At 40.2% G+C, this 17,192-nt stretch overlaps 1 protein-coding gene across 1 annotated transcript; it reads left to right on the top strand.

The window, feature by feature from the left end:
• Positions 1-1,487: 1,487 nt before the first annotated feature.
• SGCB (sarcoglycan beta) lies at positions 1,488-16,642 on the top strand. Its single transcript, XM_037529917.2, has 6 exons — positions 1,488-1,537; positions 7,337-7,543; positions 8,743-8,928; positions 9,552-9,743; positions 10,029-10,160; positions 13,123-16,642. The coding sequence occupies exons 1-6, from the start codon at positions 1,502-1,504 to the stop codon at positions 13,324-13,326; spliced, it is 957 nt and encodes a 318-aa protein (XP_037385814.1). The 5' UTR covers positions 1,488-1,501; the 3' UTR covers positions 13,327-16,642.
• Positions 16,643-17,192: the final 550 nt, after the last annotated feature.

The following is a 17,192-nucleotide window of genomic DNA, read 5'->3' as shown; positions in this document are numbered from 1 at the left end:
GTTAATATGCAACAGAGTTAAGGAAGAGAGTATATAAAACTGCCTGTGGAAGTGTGGGGAAGCTCTAGAGAGAATATGATGCTTGAATGGATTCTTGGAAGACAAGTAAGAGTGTGCATGCCAGAGAACAAGACAAAGGGCTTTCCAAGCAGAAGAAAAAGACAAATAGGAAGGACTACAGGTACCAGAACCAGAGACCGGGGCTGAAGATCAGACAAGCCCAGTTTATGAAACAGACTAGTAACCGAGAATTCTTGCTGACCCCAAAGCACTAGCCTATAATTTACACTCTTCCTGCCTAAGATGCAGGCTCTTTCTCGAACTCTGCAGGAGTGAGGCTAGAGATGTGAGTTAAGCGCTTCCAGCATTGGGAAAACACATATTTCTTCTTTGGTCAGAGTTTCATAATAAGCTAGATACTGACCATAGCCAAAATCGGAGAGAGACAGGAAAACTCTGGGAGGCATTCACGTGCCACACTATCTGAAGCTCACAGGGGTCCTCTGATATGTATAGTAGAGGACGAACAGCCCCGGTCATGGAAAAATAAAACTGAGCTAGTTCCCAGGGAAAGGCAGCTCTGGCTGGCAGTTGTCTTGGTGCTTCCAGCTGAGTCAGGCCACCCAAGGCCCCACAGGTGCCTGCCAGCGGCGGTTTCCGCTAAGGGAGGTATCCTCACACCTTGCTCGCATCGCCACTGCTCTCACCTGACAGGTGCAAGTGTAAGTGACTGGCACGTGGGGAAGGCGTCCTGGGGTGCGGGGAGTATCTGTAAAGTTAGGTTCCCCAGCTCACAGATGGAAACGAAAACCCCACCCCACTGTCACCAGGCAAGAGCACCCGACGACGCCACGGGTTCAGCAGCATCCCTGAAGCGAGCTTCAGCCCTCCCGGGGGCTTGCCGTTTCTAAGGCTTTAGTTGTGTAAAGGCGATGTGTTCACTTTTGCGCGCACAGTCGCCCCCTGGTCCTCGCCCACGGGGCGCCTAGTCCAAAGCGCCCCGTTCGCACCCTCGTCCGAGAGATGCGGGGCGGGGCGGGGCGGGGCGGGGCAGGGCAGGGGAGGGGAGGAGAGGGGAGGGGAGGGGAGGAGAGGGGAGGGGAGGGGAGGAGAGGGGAGGGGAGGGGAGGAGAGGGGAGGGGAGGGGAGGAGAGGGGAGGGGAGGAGAGGGGAGGGGGGAGGGGAGGGAGAGGGGAGGGGAGGGGAGGGGGCCTCTTGGGTTCGGAGCGCACCCGCGGGGACGCGCCCCGAGGCCTCAGTTCTGGGGTCGGGCGGCGGCGGGGGCTGCAGTCCTGCGGGCTCGGAGCCTCTTTTCCCGGGCGAGGCGGCGGCTGGGGCTGGTACTGGGCGGGAGCGGTGGGTAGGGAGGAGGGGAGAGGAGGGGCGAGGAGGGGAGAGGCGGGAGGAACAGCCCCCCCCCCCCCGCGCCCTCCAGCCTCTCCAGGGCGCAGGCGCAGGCGCAGGGGGCGCGGCGCGGCGCGGGCCGGGCGGGCGCGGGAAGATGGCGGCATCGGCGAGCGCGGCTGCGGCCGAGCAGGTCTGTGAGCCCCGCCGCGCCGAGGCCCGGAGGGGCGGGGGCCGGGATCCCGGCGGCGGAGCGCGCGGTGGGGCCGGCGGGGGCGCCGGGCCGGGCCGGGCGGGGCGGGAGGAGCTGTCCGCCCCCCGGGATGCCGGCAGACGCTGTGGCGTCCCCGGGTGGGGGCTCCGGGGCCGGGGAAGGGGACGAGCCGCGACCCCCGGCCTGGCCTGGCTGTCCCCGGCCGGAGTCAGGGGGATGCCCGCGCGGAGGGCCCGGGAGGCGGTCGGGAGAGCCGGAGCCTGCGCCGAGACGTGCCCGGGACGCGCCCGGCACCGGGCAGCGGAGACGCGGGTAAAAATAGCATCACCCCGGTAGCTGCCGGGCGCCCGGCCCCGCCGAGCGCGATCAGCTGTTGCTCGGGTGTCGGTTTGCAGCCGCTCCTTTTTCTGCCATCCTGAGCTGCAGCCGGCCAGGCCTCTCCTGCCACTTGGGTTTTGGAGATTGAGTAGTCTGCGTTATAAAGCTGTCTCCTGTCCAGTTAGAGTAAAGTCATCTTTTAAAAATGCTCTGTCAATAATTTCCTGATCTGCATTGCAAACTTGTAACCTAGAATCGTTTAAAACACTGCTTCCCCTCCCCTCCCCAACAAGCAAAGACACGTGTATATGTACATACATGTATTTACACATACGTATCCATATCTGTGGTTACTAGGGGGGTTTATAATAATAATAATTTTTATAGTCATGATTCTCCCTTAATCGTTACGTCCCTATTGCAATATTAGTTAGCAACATTCTGTTTCCAGAAAATCTTTCTAGTAGATAAATATCACAGGCGGAGTCTTTCTAAGGGACCTAACAGAGGACATGAAACCAGCCTTCAAGCAGTTTAAAGTCAAACTGCCAAATAAATGCAGAGCAATTAGCTTAACTGCAGAACAGGTAAGCTATAGGTCATAACATAAAATAAAACAGAAATGAATGAGTGACAGGTGAGAAATCATGAAATTGTTCCTTACCTTTCCTCCCTCATTTATCAGCTTCTGGTTTGGATTACTCTTTTTTCATCTACATCACCTATTGCTGTTCTTGAGTTTCTTTTTTTAAAAAAAAAAGCTTCCTTTATTTTTATACAAGAGCTGGGGTACAGGCCAGAGGCACAGGAGGGTGAGAGGATTCACCAGAGACAGAGCAGGGAGCAGAACAGGCAGACTGACTGAAATACACTGCTGAGGGGAGCAGCAGGCATGACAGGAGAGGTCTGCCACTCCATATGGAAATCTCCCTGGCCTGCGGGGAATTGAACCCCGCCCTGCAAGGGCTGCAGACAGCTTTACAGTGCTGAGCTCAACCTGCTGCACCACCAGGGAGGCCCTGTCACCTGGCAAGGTGTACTTGAGTTTCTATTCTTGCTGTATACAAAATGGGACTATCTGATCATTCCTCACTCTCCACTTCAGAGTTATGTTTTATATCTGAAGCCATGAACTTAAATGAATCTTTATACAGGCCTTTCAAACTTAAAAATGTTCAAAAGTAGATTGCATCATACTTACTCTAAAAAGAGCTACTGCCATCCATTCATCTGGTTAACCCAGCCAGAAACTTGGGAGCAGGGCCAGCTTAGGAGAGAGAGCTCAAAAGGGACCCACACTTGGTTCAGTTGTCTCCTGCCCCAGGCTTGACATTTGAACAAAGAGTCTCATATTTTTATTTTGGACTCTACAAATTATGTAGCTAGTCCTAGTTGGGAGTCATCCTAGATCCCTGTGTTTCACCCTTATATCCAATCAATCACAAGTTCCTGTCTGTTCTACCTCAAAATTTCTCTAATCTTCTCTTCATCCCCATTGCAAAGTTTAGTCAAGCCTTCGTTTGGATTGTAGGGAAACCTGATGTAGATGTCTTCATCTCTATGCCCTTCAATTCCAGTTATCTCTTTGTGGTTTGATGTGCTGTCCTGTAAGTCCAATATCACTATCCTATCTTAAATCTTCAGTAGTACCCCATCACCTCCAGGATAAAGTCCGTTATTCTTTTTTTCTTTGTTTTATATATTTTTACATCATTTTTCATTTTTGCACAATGTATACATTTTCATCTTGGTTATAGTCCCCATACAACTCCCACCCTACTTGTTTTGATCCTACTCCCTTCTCCCCCACCTGTAGTGTGCCTCTGGTTTATGGTTGCTTGTTGATTTTTTTACTTTATTATAATTAGTCTTTTTCCTGGTCCCTTATTTAGGTTTTCTAAATTCCTGCTATGAGTGACACTATCCAGTATTTTTCTTTTTCTTTCTGGCTTATTTCACTGAGCATGATCCCTGTAGCTGCAAATTGCATGAGTTCATCTTTTTTGATTGCTGAGTAATATTCCATTGTGTATATGTACCACATCTTCTTGATCCAGTCATCTGTTTTTGGGCATTTGGGTTGTTTCCATAGCTTACCTATTATAAATAGTGCTACCATAAACATAGGGGTGCAGGTGCCCTTTTGAAGTAATGTTTCTGTGTTCTTTGGGTAAATACCTAGGAGTGGAATTGCTGCATCATATGGAAGCTCCATCTTTAGCAGATTGAGGAATCTCCACAAAGCTTTCCAGGGTGGTTGGACCAGTTTGCACTCCCACCAGCAGTGCAAGAGAGTTCCCTTTTCTCCACATCCTTGCCAACATTTGTTGTTGCTAGTTTTTTTAATATGTGCCATTTTCACTGGTGTCAGATGGTATCTAATTTTGGTTTTGATTTGCATTTCCCTGATTACAAGTGATGTTGAACATTTTTTCATATGCCTGTTGGCCATTTGTATTTCCTCTTTGGAGAAGTTTATTTTTAGCTCTTCTGCCCATTTTTTGACTGGGTTATTCACTTTGTTTTTGTTGAGTCTTGTCAGCTTTTTGTAAATTTTTGTGATCAGTATTTTATCATTAGTGTTGTGTGCAAAAAATTTCTCTCAATCGGTGGGGTATCTCTTTGTTTTGATTACTGTCTCTTTTGCTGTACAGAAGCTCTTTAATTTGATGTAGTCCCAGATGTTTATCTTTGCATTCACTATCACTGCTTTGGGTGATGTGTCTGTAAAGATGTCTTTGATGTGCATATCACGTAGTGTTTCGCCTTTATTTCCTTCTATATATTTTATGGTTTCAGGTCTTATGTCTAGTTCTTTAATCCATTAAGAGTTGGTTTTTGTGCGTGGTGTGAAGTAGTAGTCAAGCTTCATTCTTTTGCATGTAGCGACCCAGTTTTCCCAGCACCATTTATTGAACAAACTTTTTTTGCTCCATTGCATAGTCTTTGCTCCTTTGTCAAAGATTAATTGGCCGTAAATCTATGGGTTTATTTCTGGATTTTCTATTCGTTCCATTGGTCCGTGTGTCTGTTCTTGTTCCAATATGATGCAGTTTTGATTATTACAGCTTCATAGTATAGTTTGAAGTCTAGGAGTGTGACATCTCCATTCCCTTCTTTTTTTTTTTCAGGAGAGCTTTGGCCATTCGGGGTTTTTGGTGGCTCCATATGAATTTCATCAATGTTTGTTCTATTTCTTTGAAGAATGTCATTGAATTTTTATTGGAATAACATTGAATCTGTAAATTGCTTTTGGTAGAATGGCCATTTTGATAATGTTAATTCTTCCAATCTATGAGCAGGTGATGTCTTTCCACTTCTTTGTGTCTTCTTCTATTTCTTTTAACAGTGTTTTATAGTTTTCTTTGTATAGGTCCTTTACCTCTTTTGTTAGGTTTATTCCCAAGTATTTGATTTTTTTTGTTTCAGTAATAAAAGGGATGGTTTTCTTGACTTCTTCAGATTTATTGTTTGTGTATAGGAAGGCTACTGATTTTTGTGTGCTAATTTGTATCCTGCTACTTTACAAAACTGATTAATTAGTTTGATTAGTTTTTCTGTGGAGTTTTTAGGGTTCTCTATGTATAGTATCTTATCATCTGCAAATAGTGATAGTTCACTGAATTATCTTTTGCAGACCCTGACTTCTTGCTTTGTGAATTTTTAGTTTTTATCTGCCACTTTCTCACAATGATAATGCTTGCTCTTTTCATTTTCTGTAAGCCCTCAACCATCTTACTATCCCTGTACCATGATAAGATTTTAGTAGCCGTCTCTACTTTGTCTTGGTTGATCGCCTTGTCTTTTACATTTCTAGACAAAAGAATGTTTTCTCCTGTTGGAGAACTTATGTCATTCATATCCAGATACCTCCAGTGAATTCTAATTGAACAAACATAGAGACCAATCTGTGTCCCTCTGTCCCAGGTTTTCCATAGCCTTCCCTATTTTTCCAACTTTACTCTCCTTATGTTGCCAGATCTGATCCTCCTGGCTTTCCTGACCACACCACACACTCACTGCTTCCCATTGAGCGCCACAGCTTGTCTAGACAGTTGGTTTTCACACCTGCACTTTATTATATTGTTAACTATTCCATACATCAAATCACATGTCCAGAGTAATATCCAAAATATAAGGATATATTTTGACATATTTTGGATATATAATATCCAAAATATAAGGATATATCCATTCTGTCCTGGATATTTGTGGTATTAAGCATAAAGTACCTAATAAATGCCTATTCAATAAATGAATTTTCTCAAAGCTAAAAAAAATAGGTAACTTGGCCAATACCCATTTCTACGCATTCCTTTTGTAGTTCAAGTTCAGGATTACCAGATTATCACCTGAAATGTCATTTAAACATAGTCTGTCCGAAGTTCTAACTTTTTGGTCTCAGGTTCTTTTTACACTGGAAAATTACTGAGGATACAATAGAGCTTTTGTTTATATCAGTCATATCCATTGATATTTACTGTATTAGAAATTAAAGCAAAAAAATTAAAACACAAGTACACATTTCATTATCTGTTATGTCATCAAATATAGTCCTATATCCTCTGGATAACACCATTATACATTCATAATGGAGAGTAAAAAGGAAAATAAATCTTGTGTTATTTTGAAGAAATAGTTTTGACCCTCTATATCCCTGAAGAGGTCCAGGCAACTCCCTCAGAACTCCCTGCCCCATACTTTGAAAGCTGCTGCTCATCGGAGCGATAAGTAATAAAGTGTTGTCAGCCTTTCCAGATTTTTCTCATATAAGTAAAAAAATATACACAAGTAGGGCCTCCCCAGTGGTGCAGCGATTGAGCGCTGGGTTGCAAAGCTGCCTGCAGCCTCTGCAGCGCCGGTTCGATCCCCAGCTGCTCCCCGGCCACTGGAGGAGGGTCCCACATGGCGCACATACCTCTCTGCTGTGCCCGCTGCTCCCCTCAGCAGTGTACTTCGGTCCTTCTGCCAGCTCTGCTCCCCGCTCTGGCTCTGGTGAATTCTCTCACCCTCCCGCGCTTCTGACTGTAACCAGTGCTTGTATAAATAAATAAATAAATAAATAAATAAATAAATAAATAAATAAATAATAAATCTTTAAAAAATATATATATACACACAAGTAAATAAATCATTAATAAAAACAAGATTACCCACAGTGGGATGTATGTGTCAACTCTTCCCCCAAGTGAACTGTACACTGTCCTGACAATAGGAATATTAAAAGCAGAGAGGAAAAATTTATTACGAAATAGTCACATTGAAGTTTTCCTCTACCACACCTCTAAGCGCAGTAATGTCCTTACTTGGAGCTTGCAACTCAACATGACTTGAAGTTTATTAGTGGAAAAAGTATCTCTAGCCAATTCAACTTTCTTTATTAATTTGAGGTTAACACATCAGAAAGAGGGTAAAACTGTTCCATCCTGTTAAAACCCTGTTGTGTTTTGTTTTTAACAGAGTTCCAATGGTCCTGTAAAGAAGTCCATGCGTGAAAAGGCTGTTGAGAGAAGGAATGTTAATAAAGAGCATAATAGTAACTTCAAAGCCGGATACATTCCCATTGATGAAGATCGTCTCCATAAAACAGGACTGAGAGGGAGAAAGGGCAATTTAGCCATCTGTGTGATTATCCTCTTATTTATTCTGGCTGTCATCAATTTAATTGTGAGTATATAATACAGAATATGCTCTTTTTAATTATCTTGGAGAATTTTTTTCCTCTTTCTGCTTTTCTATACATCTTTTATCGTTTATTGAATTTCAGTGAGTATTTCATATGTAAAAAATCTGGTATGCTAATATTGGCAAGTATTCATTTTATTTAGAAAAAAATGCTCATGGATTTTTTTCCTTTAAAAGACAATTTTCAGGGCCTCCCTGGTGGCGCAGCGGTTGAGCGCTGGGTTGCGAAGCTGCCCGCAGCCTCTGCAGCGCTGGTTCGATCCCCGGCTGCTCCCCGGCCACCGGAGGAGGGTCCCACATGTCGCTCAGACCTCTCCTGCCACCCGCTGCTCCCCTCAGCAGTGTACTTCAGTCCTTCTGCCTGTTCTGCTCCCCGCTCTGGCTCTGGTGAATTCTCTCACCCTCCCGCGCTTCTGACTGTACCCACTGCTTGTATAAATAAATAAATAAATAAATAAATCTTTAAAAAAAAAAAAGACAATTTTCATATTGATGGAGTCAACTCAGTAATCTTTGTCAAGATAACTTTATTTCCTAAAAATGTAATCCTAAAAATGCAATCCTTTCTATTTTGAGTTAACTTTTCCAGCATTTAGTCTTGCCTCCTCAGCTTGATTTTAAAATTGTACCCCATTAATGGCAGTAAAATTTTATATTTTATAGTACTAAATCTCTGTTGTCGAAGAAAAAAAGGAACTGGTAGGCTGGTTTACACTAAGATGCCGAGGACTTGGTGTATAACCTTTTCCAAAGATACTTGCTTTTTTAAAGATGACTTTAAATCTAAGATTGTATCTGATGATTGAATCTGAAACCCCCTGGCATGTGTGGATAGATACTGTCAGAGGGATTGCTGGTGTACCCAAGACTGATCATGAACAAGATACACATATTATTTAGGAATGCAGAGATAAATTCTAGGTGGAATAGCTAGAATTATCAAAAATGGTAGGTTCTAGGGACTGAGATGTGGTAAAGGTAGAAGAAATGAGACTGCTTTTTTTTATTATAGATCTTTCAGCACCTTTTATTTTCAGCTATTTGCTTGTAGTACTTTGATAAAAACAAAGTTGGTTTTGTTTATGAGTGCAATACCACTTATTTGTTGTGCTCTTCTTGCTGGCGGTACTCTTCAGGAAGTATATGTTACCGGTTAGCACGGGGCTTGTTTTCTTTTTTAGATAACCCTTGTTATCTGGGCTGTGATTCGCATTGGACCAAATGGTTGCGATAGCATGGAGTTTCACGAAAGTGGTCTGCTTCGATTTAAGCAAGTATCTGACATGGGAATTATACATCCTCTCTACAAGAGCACAGTAGGAGGGAGGCGAAATGAAAATTTAGTCATCACAGGAAACAACCAACCTGTAAGTAACCACATTCGCTGAGGGATATTAGGAAAAATTCCTTATAAAAATCTAGAATTGGCTGTTGGAAATAGCTGTTGTCCTTTAGAGAAATTTCATAAATATTTTCAATAACATTACTGGCCTTACACAGTATCAATGTTAAGTCTTTTCTTGGTATTCTAGATTTCAATCTCTAGTAGAACTGTTGTGATAAGAATACATAGTTTACTCTTTCCTCTATACTAGGAAACCATTTATAAAGTCCTTCCCGGGTTATAATTCCCTCCACTCTCTTGGAGTCTAAAAGAGAATACGTCAATCTAGTCAGTTGCAGCCCATGCCAGTGGCTGCTATGATGAGTTTTCAACAGAATAGGACCTGCAGGGGGTATTCTCACTGCCTGCTGCCTGCCTTAGGCATTGGGCCATGTGCCCTGTGTGCTGGCGCAGAGCAGTAGAAGCAAGTGAACACACAAGCCCTCATTTTAAAGCTCTCACCTCTCCAAGTAAGTGGGGTGGGGAGACAGATGCAGTTAAAATTATTTGAAGTCTATTCTTTTTTAATTTTTTTATAATGTTCTGTGTGAATTTTGCCTATAGTATTCTTTGGAAACATATTCATAATTAAGTGTTTTTCTGAAGATTGTTTTCCAGCAAGGGACAACAAAGCTCAGTGTAGAAAAGAACAAAACTTCTATTACAAGTGACATTGGAATGCAGTTTTTTGACCCAAGGACTCAAAATATCTTGTTCAGCACAGACTATGAAACGCATGAGTTTCATTTGCCAAATGGAGTGAAAAGTTTGAATGTTCAAAAAGCATCTACTGAAAGGGTATGATTTATTTTCTTTGTCTTATTAATGGAATAGAATTATGTCTAAAGTTACAATGTCTAAAGTTACAAAGGTTATATTTCAGAACAATGGAAAGGATTCATTTTACACTTGTCAATGAGCTAATGTGATTATTTTCAAATCTTCTCTTTTTATCTCAACAACTATGTAATATAATGAAACACTTATCACTCATAGTTCATGATTGAAGTTCCTATTCCTCTCTGATAATAATTCTCACTTTAATTTACAAAATTTTTTCACTACTTTTAAAAATATTTTCAGATTACCAGCAACGCTACTAGTGACCTAAATATAAAAGTTGATGGACGTGCTATCGTGCGTGGAAATGAAGGCGTATTCATTATGGGCAAAACCATTGAATTTCACATGGGTGGTAATATGGAGTTCAAGGCGGTGAGTATTTTTAAGAATTTTTAAAGAATTAGTAGATCTTGAGTACATAAATGCATCTGTGGAATAGGATACAATGATTTGAAATGCTAATGTAGTTGTTTATCTTTTGGTTTAGCAAGATGTTTAAAATGGATTGTGAAGTACAAGAAAGGTACAAAGCAATTAGTGAAATGTCTCTTTTATTTCTCAGAACATATGTATTTTTTGTTTTAGTTTCCCTTGAGAAATCCTGTGGTATTTATTAGAAATGACTTTTGATGCTCTCGTGGATGTTTTTTAGTTTTAATTTATAAGTCAGATTGAATTTTCCTATCTCCTCAACCTACTTGGTCATTAGTCAGTGAGAATCCAGGGAATGCAGATTCATTTTCATGTTAGCCTCATTCTGGCCACTAACTTCTTTATTTTTTTATTTTTTCCCCCACTGAGGAATGAGGTTCACTGAGTTTCAGGTGTGCAACATAATGAATGGATAGTTGTATACATTGAGAAATGATCATCACAATCTGTTAGCATAGAGAGTTAGAATTTTTTTTCTTGTGATAAGAACTTTGAAGATTTACTCTATTAGCAACTTTACAAAGAGCAATATCAGCTGTAGTTACTAGGTTATAGTCCCATGAATTATTTATTTTATAACTGGAAGACTGTATGTTTTTATCCCCTTCACCCATTGTAACCACCGCTCACCCCTCCCTGTTCACCATTATGGTCAAAGTATATTTCTTCGGAATGCCTTTGGGCTCCTTCTATATGCTACTTAACTAAAGCTAACAAAATTTGTCTTACTAAGCATTAAATGACAAAAGCAAACTTAAAACCTAATAAAGACTTAATAAATAACTCTTCTCCTTTTTAAAAAAAATTTAACCTCGTATTTGCTTTACTTTCATTAACAGCTTTTCCCCCCAAAACACATACTCAGCTCTCTAAACAATTAACATGAATATAAAATGTGATTCTTTCCAGACTCTGAGTTTGCAGTGCTGACTTTTTTACATGTACTGCAGTAAGAAGCCATTTTTTCAAGAGAATAGTATTGAAGAATGGTCACACTGGGCTGTTTCTGCACTAGAAGTTCAAAGAAGCATAAGATGTGACAGATTTGTATATAGCCACTAGCGATTTACCATCTTTTTTTTTTTTTTTGCCCACCTGAAAATTCTACCTACTGTTAATATAACAAATATTAAAATACTTTGAAAGATACATATGTACATACATTTCTCCACAGTGAAAGAAGCCAGTGTTGAAAAGATAATTCACTTTTTATGTAATTCATGCCAGTTTTGAAATGTATAAGGTAATCATTAGAATTTTTTTCAATTAAATGGCTTTTAAGAAATGACTTTAGGCATTTAAAGAAAATAAAATTAAATGACCACAAGATGGCAGCATTGGAACAAAATTGAAAGTTCCTGTACTGATTCTGTTTATTCCATGTCCTCTCTACATAGTTGGCCATTTTCATTATTTCATAACCAACTTTCTGTCATTGCTTTAAATTCCTGCTGTAAGGCAATGACTCTCATGTTTGGAACTCTGCATTAATCTCTCCTCTGAACTAGGATTTACATCCAACTGCCTTCTTAACCATCTCCACTTCAGTATGTTAGGCACCTCAAACTCAACAAGTTTAAAAAAATAATAATCCTCCCTCCTTTCCCAAAGCGTGCATTTCTTTCAGTGCTCTGATCTGGCTAAGTGATGCCCATCAGTCCATAGGCAGAGCCCTCTGGCTTTCCCTTCAGAAGATGCACACCATCAGCTGCTTCTCACCAGCCCACCGCCACAGCTTCCGTGGTGCAAACTACCACACTTCGCACCTGCTCTTAGGAGCAGTCTCTCTCGAAATAATAATCTAATTCAGAATAAAATGCACAGTCTACTCCTAACCTTACGTGTCTGCTCCCTTCTTATTTCTTCCACTTGTGTCCTACCGGTCGTCCTGTTACTCTTGACTTCAGCCACACTAGCCTCCACTCTGACCTTCCTCGAACACCAGGCACAGTTTCATCTTCAGGCTTTTGTGTGTATTGTTTTCTCTGCCTGGAGTGCCCTTCCCCGGTTGACCATCTGGCTTACTCTATCACATCATCCAGTTTCCTGTGGACTCTGGCCTCATCAGGGAGGCCGTACCCAGATATTCTGTGTAAAGTAGAACCTGGTTACCGTGACTTTCTCTACTTACTCTGACTTACTTTTCTCAGAGCATTTATCCCATCTGAGGTCCTATTTGTCTTACCTATTCCTGTGTTTGCCTGCCCTATGAAACTGTCAGCACTGTGAGAACTTGAACTTTGCTTGTGTGTTTACTGATGTAGTCCTAGCACCTAGAATAGCATCTAACATGGAAGATATTTCATCATCATGTGTTGAATGAATGAAAAGGAGAGAGGGAAGGAAATCGGGAGGGAGAGGTTTAGGAGTTCCTTGAAAGAGGGGGTTTTAAGGCCCTACAGTACAAAATTCTTGTAACAGTGGGCCTGAAGAAAAGAACCTCCAGGCACTTTCGATTGAATGCCTGGCCTTCACAGTTACATGTTTGAGTCTTCATTTGTGGTATTGCAGAAGGTTGGAAATTAAAATCCATTCCCTCCAGAAGAAAAAGACTCCCCCCCCCATTATCAGAAACTGATCAGTAACTGTTAAAACTTGAAATGAAAATGATCTGAGACTTCCTCAACCTCAATTTTATTTGCACCTAGGACTTTTAACGTAATTTTAACTGAGAAATCAAATGTGTTACAAGTGTATTGATATACATAATGAATTATCATCAAGAGGTCAGTCACTACTTGAATCTTGACATTGGTTTTATATTTTGTTGCTGCTTCTTTGGCCAAGACTACTCTTCCTCACTATATCCTTTTCTAGTTAGTATTCCAATAACTTTTGCTTATTAAATTTATTCAGTTGCCACTTGTGGGGTAAGTAAACTGTGCCATTATTCTCCTAATAGGAAAACAGCATCATCTTGAATGGAACCGTGATGGTCAGCCCAACTCGCCTACCTAGTTCCTCCAGTGCAGACCAGTTTAGCAGCAGCGAGTGGGTGCGCTACAAGCTGTGTATGTGTGCTGATGGGACGCTCTTCAAAGTTCAAGTAACAGGCCAGAACATGGGCTGCCAAATCTCAGACAACCCCTGTGGAAACACTTACTAGAAGAACCTGAGAGTTCACCAGTATACTCACATCTAAACTTGGCTTTTGTTTTTTAAGAGCGACGCACATCATGTTTTTACAGAGTTCGTGACAACGCATAATTATTTTATCTGCAGAGCACTACTATTATATAGTCTTGATATTTAGAAATTCTCAGAGAGCCCAAATTCTGTTATATTTCATTAAGTTGTGCTGATCTTCAAAGTTCTCTAAAATAATTATCAAAAGTTGAGTAAAATCAAAATCTCCTTAATGAAGTGCTTTTAAAGTACTGTTCCTTTTCTAAAAGATAAAGCACTGCAACAATTATTTAGACTCTCTGAAAGTTTTTGATAACTAATGGGGATAGACCCACTTAAAGTGATTGAAAGGTACCCTGTCAATAGATGTGACACGCTCCGTCTTTTGGATTCTAAGAGGAAAGACTTTACTACATTCACTTTCATCCATATTCTTCATATCTTGCAATTGAAGTCATTAAAGAACTTTACATATGTGAGAGAAGAAAAACTATGGTTCCTTAGTTTGCACAAAGAAGAAGAAAATAGAGTGTTTACTTGAAATAATGATAAATAGTAAGTGTTCGCAATGTGGTAGAAATGAAAACAATCTCAGCTGTAACTTTTAGTGATTACAGCTGTCATTTATGGAGCATCTTACACACGCTAGGCATTGCGTAGGATTGCATGTCTAATGTCTCTTATTCTCACCACAACTTTGTGAATGGACATTATTATCCCAGTTTTACCCACTAGTAAACAGAAGATCAGAGAATTTAAGAGAGTTATTGAATGTCTCATAGGACTTCCAGAGTTGGGATTGAAATTCTGGTGTAAGTCAAACCTAAATGTAACTGCTCAGAATATCACATTCCTGTCACTATCTGAATTGAAGTTATAATTATTTAAAACTCTAGATAGATGAACAAACATGAACTTAAACTTATCTAAGCAGAGAAGACTCAAATAATAAATGCTTAGTCAGTAAAGATAAATATCATATCCAAAATATGATCAGTCACTATCAAATTTTGAACTACCTTATGCTAATTTTGAAGTATAGTGAGATTAAATTGACCTTGTTGTGGATTACCCTATTTTCTCAGTCAATGGGACTGGGCCCTACAATATGTACGGTAAAAGGTTGTTAAGGTATTTATACTCTCAGTCTTCCTGCCAACACTGGGAAGTGGGGAGCATGGCCCCAAGCAAGTGCTGCTGGCCCCAGGAATGACCGAGGGCATTTACCCCTATGGGACATATAAATAGTACTCTTTTTAATGTGTCCTAAGCCTTGAAAAGAACCAGGTAGCAGTAGACTAAAGCATGCTAATGCAGGAATTAATACAAGTAATTCTTAAGTAAGAAAATTGATCTCGGCTCCCAACATCACTACCATCCCAGTGTAAATGATCTATAGCCTTCATGCTAGTTGATTTTTAATGTATTTTTTATTGACTCAAAAGGAACTATGGCACTATGAAGACACACAGTATCAGGAACAGAGATCTCAAAATATTTGTTGTAAAGTAGGTAGTAGAGATAATTCACAGGCCCCACACTGCATTCTAATACAACAGTATTCTATCTTAGTCACTTTGAACTGTGTAGATAAGCAAATCAATACAATAACCAGTTTGCACTCTATATTGTTACAGTTCTCTCTGAGAGAAAACCTCAAAGCTTAGAGATTGTGAATACTCTTCGAGTATACTAAAATAGTGATTGACTTACTTATACGGAGAGTTTTTACATAAAAAAGGGAGGGAAATTTATAACCTCTTCAGTGCTGTTACTTTTGGTGATATTTAGAACCCATTTGAATATATTCAGTACCATTTAATGGAATTTTCATTCAGATAATTTGTATATTTTTTAATTTTACATACATCACTTGCCTGCTCTATTCAGATTTGTTTTGAGAATTTAAATATTGTTACAAAAGTCATAGGACACTATGTTACAAAGTATTATTTATTGAATGTAATCCATGAAATCTATTTTTACTTCTCTGATAAATACTTGTTTTGGTACATCTCCATGAAGTGCTTTTGACATGAGAGGATATTTTGATGTTTTTATATAGCTGTTGCTAAGTAACAGGCATAGTATTTGGGACACCTTACACGTAGCACTTGCTTTTCCACTGAAAGGTAGACCTGGAAGATTCATTAGAAAGTAGAACAAGAACAAACCATCCATTTTACCTGCAACTACTTTGCCTATCAGTAAAACTTAAGCTATTCATCTCACCACAGATGGCATTTTTTTATTAACTAAAATGTTACCTTTTTCTCTGCCTGCTGTTTTTCCTTCCCTCCATTGATCACTGTTGTGACCAGCAGCAGACTTGGGGGAGGTAGATGACAAAGACAGGATCTAGGAGAAGGGGGAAGATGCCTGCTTATTCAAATTACCACAGTGCTTTAGAGGTCGATTGCAATGACATGGGGACACATCAAATAAAAGAAACATATTTGAGACCATCTAATGGGCAGGAAGGAAAAACGCAAAGCCACCCCAAGAGGGACTGCCCACAGACAATCTGCTCTATTTAAAAAGATACTTATTTTTATTCTTGCATTATCAAAAACAAAACTGATTGTGATGATTTGATCATGAAAGGTAGAAGTTCTACCTAATTTTGAAGGAGTTTCTTTTTAAAGGGTGAGAATGTTATGGTGCTAAACTTGAAAAAAAGGAAGAGACCATTCAAATGCTGATAGATCTTAAAAGTGTTGAAGGAACAAAGGTTACAAATTCTGCCATATAAAAATAAACCTATACATGTTTTGGATTGCTAATTTGAGTTTCAGTATTCAGTTTGTAATAACTATTAATGACCTCTGTTTATAATAAAAATTCTGCCAATTGTTTGCTGTTAATTTTTTAATGGTTAAAGTAATAATACAAACTTGATGAATTTAAATATAGCTTGAGAATGGCACACCATCACTTGTGTAAACTCTCTGAAATCCTAGCATTTTTTTAGTTAGAATTTGTATGGTTCCAGTTTGGATAGTCCTACCCTCTGTGCATTTCACAAGACCTTTCTTCAGTGGCTGTTCCCCGTGTCCCAGGGAAATGTGCTCACTGTCACCAAAGTGAAAGGCCAGAGTCTAGAGATGAAAGGGTGAAGGTTTGCACAGACCAGGCTCCCTGAGCCAACAGGTGGAGCCTTAAAGGCTGCCCTCTAAAATCTCTGTCTCATTTGATCCTGTTAGAGAACTGTTGAAAACAACTGTAGTATCCTAAGGTATGCCTTTAGAAACACTGTTATAATTGTGTTCTTTGTACGGCTTATAAAAAGTAGCCTCTTCTGCTTGTTTGGTTTTGTCTACTTGTTCACTTCTCTCTCTTTTATAGAATAGGCTCCTCCTGTCATTTTTTTTTCTGCTGCCTTCCCCCATTTCTTGCTTTCACATCACCCCCACCCCAGTATTTCTAACTGCTTCCTCATACTTCACATTGATTATGGCCATTTAATGCCATTTAATGATTTATGTTTTACCTAATTGTTCTTAATTTCCTCAGAAATTTTTGCTGGCATTTCAGGGTCTCCTTATCTAAGATCTACAAGTTTGTATGTATTCAAGTAATTTCTCTTTACAGATTAATACATTTTACTTTAAGACATTATCCTTACTAGCTATTTTGAACTCAAATCTATTAATATATAACTCTCTTCAATTTATAACCAGGTCAATGAAAAATCTTTATGTCCCCTTAAGAGTGTTTTTCAACCATGTTTCTTTTCAATCCTGAGTAGTAATGTGCCTGTGAATGAAGACTTCGCTTGCTGTTGCCGATACTGTTATATTAGCTTGGTATATGATTGTACATATGATGATAGCAACTTTGAATACA

This window comes from Talpa occidentalis, unplaced genomic scaffold, assembly GCF_014898055.3.
Source record: "Talpa occidentalis isolate TD23 unplaced genomic scaffold, MPIMG_talOcc4v2.1 talOcc4.6, whole genome shotgun sequence".
In the NCBI taxonomy this organism is placed as follows: domain Eukaryota; kingdom Metazoa; phylum Chordata; class Mammalia; order Eulipotyphla; family Talpidae; genus Talpa; species Talpa occidentalis.
This window is presented reverse-complemented; position numbering and strand designations above follow the sequence as displayed.

Coding starts and splice junctions, on each gene's coding strand:
- SGCB (XM_037529917.2), top strand. CDS start 1,502: ATGGCGGCATCGGCGAGCGCGGCTGCGGCCGAGCAG. Junction 1,538..7,336: donor GCGCGGCTGCGGCCGAGCAG/GTCTGTGAGCCC, acceptor TGTTTTTAACAG/AGTTCCAATGGTCCTGTAAA. Junction 7,544..8,742: donor TGGCTGTCATCAATTTAATT/GTGAGTATATAA, acceptor TTTCTTTTTTAG/ATAACCCTTGTTATCTGGGC.